The 11,238-nt window shown below is 43.9% G+C and overlaps 1 protein-coding gene across 1 annotated transcript in view; it reads left to right on the top strand.

Moving 5' to 3' along the window:
- The window catches only part of LOC109937000 (cdc42-interacting protein 4 homolog), a 50,511-nt gene that overhangs the window by 28,822 nt on the left and 10,451 nt on the right, over positions 1 to 11,238 (top strand). Inside the window, exons 3-5 of the mRNA XM_048617805.1 lie at positions 3,673 to 3,804; positions 5,339 to 5,454; positions 9,855 to 9,911. Coding sequence (XP_048473762.1) covers positions 3,673 to 3,804; positions 5,339 to 5,454; positions 9,855 to 9,911 — 305 coding nt within the window. The remainder of the gene's footprint in view (positions 1 to 3,672; positions 3,805 to 5,338; positions 5,455 to 9,854; positions 9,912 to 11,238) is intronic.

Raw genomic sequence — 11,238 nt, 5'->3', positions numbered from 1 at the left:
GTCACCTCATCAAATAGAGGAATGGGCTTAGGAGGTCAAAAGACCAAAGACTTCTTTTTTTCTAAATGCTTATCTCAAAGTTGCTTGTGCCTTTCAGAGGAATGTGGCAAGAGATTACTTGAGCACCTTTTAGACTGAGATGGGAGTGCACCATTCCTCCCTCCCACCCCCACTTCTCTTCCTCTTTCTTTCTGTCTCACTCACACTCTCTCTTTTTCTCTCCCTTTCTCTCTCCCTCTCTCCCTCCCTGTCTCCGTCTGTCTCTGGCTATCTCTTCCTGTCTGTGTGTGTCTCTTTCTGTGTGTGTCTCTTTCTGTGTGTGTCTCTCTCTCTCTACGTCTCTCTCTCTGTGCGTCTCTCTCTCTCTCTGCGTCTCTCTCTCTCATTCTCTCTCTCTCTGCGTCTGTCTGTCTGTCTCTCTCTCTCTCTCTGCGCATCTGTGTGTGTGTGTGTATGAGTCTCTCAACCCACTACTTAATGAATTGCTTTATTCACTTTGTATTCTGTTAACTGTATCACTTTCTGTGACTTGGAACAAAAAGGTGCATCAACCAATTTTCTTAAATAAGTACAAAATTATTGATCTTAAAACAAATCTTATTTAATGGAGATGCAACACTGGCTAATATGCATAGTTTTTATATGAAATCCTCTAAATAAGCCAAAACACACACACATTTCAGGCAGAGGGAATAAAATGGATTTTCTCTGCAGAAACCCACTTTTGGGGAAAGAAAAGGAACACTTCTGGCCAATAATTGTTCATTGTTGAAAGAAAATAAAAGGAAAAGGTGTGAAATGGATATATTTCAGGTTCTGTGGATACCTGGAGTTGTTTTTAAATGGGTTGGTGAAAGAACACACTGGAATTTTTTGTTTTAAAATGATACTTCTGGGAAAGCACATGACAACTTTACAAAGTGAGTCCAATCAATTTGCTAGAAGTCCACTGCCTGAATTTTAAGGCTGTCTTTTTTTTTCAAATTCCTTTATGTGATGTTGATGTCACTGGCTAGGCCTATCTTTAATGCCCATGCCTAATTACGAAGCAGACAGTTAAGATATCCAGATGGCTGTTGATCTGGGCTCTTGGCAGATACAACTTGCTCAGGAAACACAGTATCGAGAAGTTTTCTAGTAACTCTTCCAGAGGGCATTGAGTTCCACGCTAGGCTTTACAGCAAGGTTGTTTCAGCAGAGATGACCCGGACAGACTTTTAGCTGGCTTTTCCCCTCAACTACCTACAAAGTAGTAATGTTACTGGACTGGTAATCCCAGACTAACGTTCTGGGGGACATGGGTTCAAGTCCCACCATGGCAGATGGTGAAATTTGATATTAGTAAAAGTCTGGCATTAAAAACTGGGCCAAATGTCAGCCACGTAACTACAGTCGATTGTCATTTAAAAAAAAAAAGCTGGTTCACTAAATGTCTTTCAGGGAAGTAAATCTGCTGGATTTACCTTGTCTGGGCTACATCTGACTCCAGATCAATAGCAATGTAGTTGACTCTTACCTGCCCTCTGGACAATTAGTGATGGACAATAAAGGCAGGCTCAGCCAATGACGATAATATCCACAAACAAATAAAATAAAACAAAACTGCCTTAAAATGCAGGCAGATGACACTTTTAAGAAGTGAGTCCAAGCAATTCAAATGAAGTTCTCATGTGATTTCCCAGAAGTGTCTTATTTTTAAAGAAGTTCCAATCTGTGCTTTCATCAACCCCCTAAAACAAAATCTAAGCTTCCACAGAATTTGAAACAAATCCATTTTTCCGCACGCCTTCAAGCTTCAAGTCCTCACAAAAATGTAGTTAAATATAAAGCCTTTGCAATACATCTTTTGGCGAGCAAGCCTTTACTTCTGAAACTACGCAGCTTTTTACTGCATGCCTATCCTCCCAAATATGCAGCAAACAAAACCCTGGGACTAAAACCGAAAGGTTTTTGTCTTGTATAAAAACAAAGGATATGGCTAATAATGTGTTTGGTCTTATGTAATCTGAACTGATTCCAAAAGCAACAAAGTGGTGTCCTAACTCTAGGGAAGCTTTTGAATTCCTTTCAGAGGCTATTCGGAATCATCAAAGGATTGAAAATGGGGCAAGCTTCTGTCAGTGTCTCGTCTCTGTGCTATAATGAGGGAAACATTCAGTCTGTACAAAGGAAAGCCAGCAACTCTTCCCCAAGCAGACTTCTGATTATTGGAGTTCCTCTTGCTGTGCAAACAATTTATTATCTAACTTCTTGTTTGGGTTGAAATATATGATCTGTAGCCTTTTGACTTCTCCAAATGTAGTCACTAAGCTTTAAGAAATCCCTCTTTAAATCTCTGTTTTTTTTCCTTACCTTTTTGACCAACTTTTTTCAAAACATTTGGTCATGGGATAGGGGCCATTGCTGGCGGAGCCACTAATTGCCCCACAGGGGAGTTAAATGTCAACCCCGTTGCTTGTGGGTCTGGAGTCACGTGTAAGCCAGACCAGGAAAGGATGGCAGATTTCCCTTCCCTGAAGTCCATGAGTGAACCAGCTGGGATTTTACGTTGGTTGTAATGAGGGTAGATTTTTACTCCAGACTTTTTTTGAAATTGAATTGGATGGGACGTTCTTGAGAGGGTCGGTGTGGACCCGATGGGCCAAATGGCATGTTTCTGCACTCTAAGGGATTCCATGAATTCACGTTTCACGTTCTGCCACGGTATTAATCCCACTGCGTCCTCAGAATATTGTTTTGGATTACTAGTCCACTATTAGACATTAACACTATGCCACTGCCTCTCTAGGTTAGTGAATTGCCATAATATCTCCTTTGGTTGTTAATTTGTGTTTGGTGATACTCCTGTGAAGCACTTTGGGACACTTCACTTCACTTAAAGATGCTATAAAAATGCAAGAAGCTGTTGTATAAGGTTCACTTTGGGGTAATGAGCAGATAATGTCAGCACACCAGCGTTTCTCCTTAATTCCTTCTTTCCCACAGCCCAGGCCCACTTGGTTTAAGCTGTGCACAGTCTGAGGCAAGGCAGCATGGCTTGTGTCAGCGGAAGCACATCCTGTGCTCCTGACACTGAGAGATGAACCTCCTTCTGACCCCGTAAATAAACTAAATGTTGTCTAACGTTTAGAGCAGGTCCCTTGACCATATAACCAATCCCAGCCTCCTCCGAGGTTTGTTATTACACATTATGTAATTCAAGCGGGTTATTATGCCACAGTTCCAATGTGGAATATTAAATAACAGTGAAATATGCTTCATAGCTGTGAAATGACCACAAGAGTGGACCGAACCCAAAGTCTTGCTATTTGAGTAGAGACTGTGTGTCTCTTCCATGAATCTTGTTCTGTGTGTGATTAAGGGAAGTTTATATGTATTCATTGTCACTGTCTCTCTCTCCCTTCTTGTTAATTTGTTGATTTGAAAAATGTTTTTTGAAGAGGTCGACACACTTTTAAGGTCTGTTCTTTCCTCAACAGTCACACTTTGGCTCTCTTAATAAAGTTACTCCGTCCACAAGGTGTCAGCTACAGCTCAGTGTCAGCATTCTGTGTCAGTGGTTGTGGGTTCAAATCCCGCTCTCGGGTCTGACACATTCTAGGCTGGCCGTCAGGATTGGAAGGCAAGGTTTGTCCCAAACAGCTCCGTGACACGTGAATCTCTGCTGTGCAGCCTGTTCCCCGGGATGCAAGCCGAGACAAGCATCGACTACACCTGGAGGACCACAAACTCGGTCAAAAACGATCTTTGGTCAGCCCGAAACCTCTTGGTCTTCCAGAGCAAGGAGTTGACCTCGACCTAGTGGTGCAGACTGACACATCCCAAGGTCCAGGACTGCATGCTGAGGGATACAGTAGAGCTTGGGGCAGATCCTGCCCAGACCACTGTCTAAGGTCTTTCTGCCAAAGTACAGTGGGGTCCAATTAGTTATTGAACCCTTTGTCTGCCTCAAAATATATCTTGCATGAGTGGGAAATGCCTTTGTTATTGCAGCCGCAGGGAATGTCAAATTCCAATGTTTGCTCTTCTTTATAATGCAAAGATTGTACAGAACTGTTTTAGTACCTTGTGTATGCACAGAAAGATAACTTTATGAATAAAGTGTATTTTTGCAAAAACAAAAGTACTGAAGGAGTGAAGCTGCACTGTTGGAGGTGCTGACTCTTAGATGAGACGCTGTGGTATTGAACAGAAGAACTGGGGTTATCCCGGGTCTCTTGGCCAATATCAACCCCCAAGCAGGTCATTAGCACATTTTGAATTGTGGGAACTTGCTGTACTAAAATTGGTTGTTTTGTTTCCTAAATCGCAACAGGTGATGACCACCAAAAGCACATCATTTGCTGTTAAAACTCTTTTGAGGTGATCTGAGGTCGTTGGAGCGGTATAAGAGTTAGTTATTTTTGTTCACATTTTTCCCAGTGTACCCTCCCCTTGGGTCCTTTCCTGTTAGCCTCCCCTGAGGGAAATGTTTCCTGTTGGACATATGTTCAGCAATTAGGTGGCCTCCTTGTTGTGTGAGCCCTGATCGCCTACGTGGGACTTCCCAAACAAGCTTGCTATACAAAAGCCTGGTTCGGCCACATCTGGAGTATTGTGCCCAGTTCTGGTCGCCTTATTACAAGAAAGATGTGGAGTCATTGGAAAAGGTGCAGAGGAGATTTGTCAGGATGTTGCCTGGAACGGAGGGAAGGTCTTAGGAGGAAAGGTTGAGAGAGCTAGGGCTTTTCTCTTTAGAACGACGAAGGATGAGAGGTGACTTGACAGAGGTGTACAAAATGATCAGAGGTATAGATAGAGTGGACAGCCAGAGACTTTTTCCTCGGGTGGAGGTAGCTATTATGAGGGGGCATAGTTTTAAAGTGAGTGGAGGTAGATATAGGGGAGATGTCAGAGATAGGTCCTTTACTCAGAGTGATAGGGGCGTGGAACGCATTGCCAGAGAGGGTAGTGGAGTCGGCCTCATTAGGGGCGTTTAAGCGGCTATTAGATAGGCATATGGATGATAGTATAAGGTAGAGGTGGAGGTTAGATAGATCTTAGGATTAGGGTAAAAGTTCAGCACAACATCGTGGGCTAAAGGGCCTGTACTGTTCTATGTTCTATCCACTGTCACGCAAGAACCAGAAGCAGAGCGAGTTGAGGTTAACCTGTTGTCGGCTGTAATCGGTTCAGTCATTCACGCAGGCTCCAGGAGCCAAGGACACTGATCCCCACACAGATGGATGGACATGAGAACAGCTTTCTGCATTTTCGGTACCACATGGTAATGCAAGTCCACCTTTCTGCCTGACTTGGAATTCTGACCACTTGCTTTTCTTTTTATTTCTTCGCCCAGGACCAATATGACATCATAGACCGGCAAACCCAATGGGGAATCGATCTAATAGAGAAATATGTGAAGTTTGTGAAGGATCGGACTGAAATCGAACAGTCATATGCCAAGCAGCTGAGGTAAGCTCGAGGCCTGTTTATCGGTGTTTGAAGTTCAGTCAGGCTCAGGCTTGAGGCCTAGTGTCACTAACTCTGGTTTCCTTTTACATAATCTCCAATCTCTTCCTCCCCACTGTGTGTGCACAACCCCAGCCACATTCAACTTTTCCATCCTCGTTATCCAATTGGATGATTCTGTTAAAGAGCCATTATCCTCACTTCCCCAACTTAGCCAAAAAAAACCCCAAGATTCAGCCCAGTGCGTCTCTGGTAGTCTGGAGAATCAAATTGTGCATGAGAAAGATCAAGAAAGAATGAATTCTAACTGCAAATGTTTCAAGGAGCCTCTAGTTGTTGGGATCAACACGCGCATCGTGAAAACTAGTGACGTACGACGTAACGCTAAACAGAGCAGAAACGCACAATAGCATTGTCCAGAAATCCTCCACAAGTTCCTACTACCTCCTCCACAAGTTAATTGGCTTTATCTGAATCTTCCAATCCCAGTCGGAAGGCTGGAGTCTGAAACCACGAGGTGGAATGGGGAGATGTGCTATTTGCTGGAGACCACAGATTGTTGGAGCAGAGTAAGGAAATCTCCCAGTTTTTCAGATGGAATTCTTCTTCCAAGTTACAAAAACAAATTAAAGAAAATAAGAGAAGAAAGTTTATAGGCACATAAAATGGCATGTCTGAATTTTTTGTTTTGTAAAAAGGGAGCCACAATAGGACATGGAAATGTTTTGGGAGCAGTGTTTAAAAAGAGATCAGGTTAGAGTCATTACAGCACAGGAGGAGGCCTTTGGATCCATGGTGGCTCTCTGGAGGACAGTCCAATCAGTTTCATTTTGGCGTAATGCTGCGAGATGATTTCCTCTATGTAGCTGACTAATTTCCCTTTGAATCACTGGCCCTGTCCACTTCCTCCACCTTCTTAAGCAGCCAGTTCCATCCAGGTCATTACAACTCCCTACATAAAAAAAAGTTCTTCCTCACATTCGCCTGTGGTTTACATACAAAAGATGTAAATAAAGTAAAAGTAAGTTGCATTTGTATAGCGTCCTGAGACAGCCTAAAACAAACCCAAGGAAGTAATATCATAGCTTCAGAGAGGGCCTGATCCATTATTGATTGGCCACGTTTCACCCTTATTTGACATTTGATGACTCCAAATAATTTCCGTTTGCTGCCTAGAAGTGTTAATTCCTATGCGTCTGTAGGCTACTAGATTTTCTACCTGTTAATAGCTGAACAAATCTGATAAATTCAAAACCCAACATGGTGGACATCCAGGAAGCTGAAATCTTCGACCTTTTGAATTTCATTTTTAGCGGGAAGCATTCAAGTCAAGCTCTGCCCTCCCCTCCCCTTTCCCCACCGCACCGTCCCATCCCCCACCAACCCAACTAGCTACTAGATCCCTGTCGATGCAGAGAAAACAGTCGAAAAGATTCATTTCACCATCTGGGCTTTACTTCCTTTTTCAAATGCCTTCCACAACCAAAAATAAAAAGGGCTTGAGATCGAAAATATTTCAGGAAGGATTCAAAACTCACCATGTTTATCAAATTTCTGCCCTCCCAGACACTTTTTCAGCTTCAACTGAGAGGCAGGTGTGTGTTTACTGTTGGTCATTGGGCCTGGTTAAACCAGTGGGAACAAGCACTAATTTATAGGCCTGAGATTATTTTATTGTTTAAAATGGAGGTGAAGGAAGGGGAAACACTCGCACATGCCCTTCCTTAATCTCTTACCTTCACACTCTCTCCCCCTCTGCCATGCTTTGTCTTAAAGTGCTCATGTTTTCTCCATCTTTCACCTGGTCTCTAAGGATTTTTTTTTTGTCTTCACATTCTCTTACCTTCTCACTATCCCTTTGTCCTCATTCTCCCTCTGTCTTGCACACTCAGCTCTCTCATTGTTGCACATATGCACACACACACTCTCTTATATTTTAAGCAACTTTGAAATGACTGCACGCTTAAGGAACCTTTACAAGGTCTTGCCCTCTCCAGTTGCAGTGTGAGATTCCCAAGGTTTTATTCCCATTCTGTGCATCTGGGATAGGGGATAGCAGCTGTCCCCTAGGCCCCTGTGAAAGGGGAAATTGGACATGATTTTTGTTCTTGGTCATATTCCCTGACCTCTGTTGCTGAGGAAGAGAAACAGGTTCACATCAGACTATCTTGGGATGCTTTCCGCAGTCCGATGTCCTGTCAACATTTAGACTCGCTTAGCTCAAATTAAAAAAAATTCTCGAGTTTGAGTTTCAAGAAGTAGAGGGCTATTTCTATAAAATGTTCATTCCACTGGGAGTGAGCACTGACAGGGACAAAAAGAGAGGAAATAGAGGAAATCTTGTTTTTTTTTTAAAGAGGTCCTTAGAGTTTCTTCCTGGGGTTAATGCAGAGGATGTAGAATGCAGTTTGATTTAATGGAGACTTTCCACCTCCCCCTTCATTTACTCCCTTTCTCTCCTGAGCAGGACTTTTAAATCATGATCACAGAATTCCTACAGTGTGGAAGCAGGCCATTTGGCCTGTTGAGTTCACACCGACCCTCTGAACAGTATAGCACCTAGACCCACCTCCCTCCAGTGTCTCTGTAATCCTGCATTTTTTTCCCCTACACATTATGGGCAACTTAGCATGGCCAAGCCACCTAACCTGTGCATCTTTGGACTGTGGGAGGAAACCGGAGCACCCGGAGGAAACCCACGCAGAGAATGTGCAAACTCCACACAGACCGTCGCCCGAGGGTGGAATCGGACCCGAGTCCCTGGCACTGAGGCAGCAGTGCTAACCACTGAGCCACCGTGCCACCCAGATCCTATATCGCACTGCGATGTAACTCCAAACTCATACTCCATAAGAGCTATTATTGAGGCAGTGTCCCATCCCAAGAATCTGCAAGACTGAACCTTTTAAGAGTTTTACTTGGATGAAGAAATGAAACAATGAAGCTTGTATGGTGTAGAAATACAGAGACCCAAACTATGACCACAGCCCTCTTTCTTTTTCTCCATGCCAGTGTTTATGAACTCACTAGAGTTTTAATTCTATAAATTGATTTTGTTTTGTTTGCAGTGATACATTTTGTTTTAATAATGCGGTGTTTACAGAAAACTGGAGTATTGGTGTGGAGACTGGGGCAGAGGTATGGTAAGGGAGGTATGGTCTGAAGATGCTTCACTTCCAAAATGAGCTGCAAAAAGAAGGGAAGGGTCATGGTTTGCATAAAACACGAGACGCAAGCTCAAAGGAGCAAAGACAGTATTCTATAGTGCAGAGGACAGCAAATGTGGTTACATTTTGCATAACATTATCTGTTGATGAAGTTTGCTCTTTAATAGGCGAGGCAATGGCCTAGTGGTATTATCGCTGGACTGTTAACCTAGAGACCCAGATAATGTTCTGGGGACCCAGGTTCGAATCCCACCATGGCAGATGGTGGAGTTTGAATTCAACAATAATCTGGGAATTAAGAATTTAATGATGACCATGAATCCATTGTCAATTGTTGGAAAAGCCCATCTGGTTCACTAATGTCCTTTAGGGAAAGAAACTGCTAACCTTACCTGGTCTGGCCTACATGTGACTCCAGACCGACAGCAATGTGGTTGACTCGTAACTGCCCTCTGGGCAATTAGGAACAGGCAATAAATGCTACCTCGCCAATGACGCCCACATCCTGTTAACGAATTTTAAAAAAATAACTGGATTGTCTTCCCTATCACGCTTATTTCGTTGGGCAGGCCATGTCATCTGTCACTACTCACCATAATGTTCAGAAGATGGTGCTGTCAGATGATGTTCAGTTATCTCATTGGAACTGGAACAGGAAGAAGCCATTTAAGCCTCAAGCCATTTCCTGAGATCACAGCTAATCTGTGACCTAAGTGTCTCTATCCCAATCCCTCAATACTCCTGGTGAAAACAACTCTGTCGATCCCAGATTTAAAATTTGATGATTGCCTAGCTTTGAATGGTGTTTGTAGAAGAGTTCCAAATTTCTGCTACCCTTTGTGAGCAGACCTGTTAGCAAACTTCACCCTTGAAAGATCTGACTGTTTAATTTTTAGACTAGTACCCTCAGTCCAAGACTTGTTAACCAGTAGAAATAATTTCTCCCTAAATACTCTATTGATTGCCCCTGAATGTAATGGAAAGGTCATTCAAATCTACCGTTAATCTTCTAACTTTAAGGGAATACAATCGTCGTTTCTGTAAATCTCCCCTTGTAATTTAATTGTGGGTTCAGGTATCATTCTGGTGAATTCTGTGCCACACTCCCTCTAAAGCTGACGTGGTATAGCATCCAGAGAAACTCCAGTTGTGGTCTAACCACGGCTTTGTATCATCATAGACCAATGGTGAGGAGAGCGGTTTGCTTTAAGTGATAATTATGCTTCCTTCCCCCAGGACACTGGTGAAGAAATACAGCCCCAAGCGAGTCTCGAAGGAAGACCAAGAAATGAAGTAAGCTGCTATCACTTTGGTGAAGTGAATGGAAATATCTAGTTACGTCTGGAAGTGGGGCACAGTTCATGTCGCACTGAGTTGTTGAAGAGCTCATGTTGCACTGGAAGACGCCAGGAGCAATTTGGAATTAGACTTCCTTGACTGGAGGAGATGGGGTTGGGGAGAGGGAGAGAAGAAAGTCAGATTCTTTAAGATGTGGGTCACATGATCAGGCAGGTTCCACTCGGGTGTAGGTGAACATAGCGCTCGCAAGTCCCTGCCAAGTCTTCCAGGGCTGAGCTACCACTATGTGGAGAGGGGTTTTAATTTCTATCCCTATTTCTGTTCGAGAGGGCAAATTAGAGGGCCATTTATCCTGGATTGTTACTGTAGGGCCTTTAGTGACTGACTTAAGTCATGCACTGGCAGATACAGAGAGATCTGTTTTGTGGTGTGTGTGTGTGTGTGTGTGTCTGTGTGTGTATGTCTCTCTGTGTGAGAGAGAGTGTGTGTGTGTGTGTGTCTCTCTGTGTCAGAGAGTGTGTGTGTGTGTGTCTCTGTGTGAGAGAGTGTGTTTGCGTCTCTCTGTGTGAGAGAGTGTGTGTGTGCGTCTCTCTGTGTGAGAGAGTGTGTGTGTGCGTCTCTCTGTGTGAGAGTGAGTCAGTGTGTGCGTCTCTCTGTGTGAGAGAGAGTGTGTGTGTGCGTCTCTCTGTGTGAGAGAGAGAGTGTGTGTGTGTGTCTCTCTGTGAGAGAATGTGTGTGTGTGTGTGTGCGTCTCTGTGTGAGAGAGAGTGTGTGTGTGCGTCTCTCTGTGTGAGAGAGAGTGTGTGTGTGTGTGTCTCTCTGTGAGAGAATGTGTGTGTGTGTGTGTGCGTCTCTGTGTGAGAGAGAGAGTGTGTGTGTGTGTCTCTGTGTGAGAGAGTCTGTGTGTGTGTCTCTCTGTGTGAGAGAGTCTGTGTGTGTGTCTCTCTGTGTGAGAGTGAGTCTGTGTGTGCGTCTCTCTGTGTGAGAGTGAGTCTGTGTGTGCGTCTCTCTGTGTGAGAGTGAGTCTGTGTGTGCGTCTCTCTGTGTGAGAGAGAGTGTGTGTGTGCGTCTCTCTGTGTGTGTGTGCGCGTCTCTCTGTGAGAGAATGTGTGTGTGTGTGTGTGTGCGCGTCTCTGTGTGAGAGAGAGAGTGTGTGTGTGTGTGTGTCTCTCTGTGAGAGAATGTGTGTGTGTGTGTGTGTGTCTCTCTGTGAGAGAATGTCTGTGTGTGAGAGAGAGAGTGTGTGTGTGTGTGTGTGCGTCTCTCTGTGAGAGAGTGTGTGTGTGTGCGTCTGTGTGAGAGAGTGTGTGTGTGTGTGTGT

This window comes from Rhincodon typus, chromosome 38 (assembly GCF_021869965.1).
Source record: "Rhincodon typus isolate 14 chromosome 38, sRhiTyp1.1, whole genome shotgun sequence".
NCBI lineage: Eukaryota > Metazoa > Chordata > Chondrichthyes > Orectolobiformes > Rhincodontidae > Rhincodon > Rhincodon typus.
The sequence above is the reverse complement of the archived record's forward strand: the minus strand, read 5'-3'. Positions and strand labels throughout refer to the sequence as shown.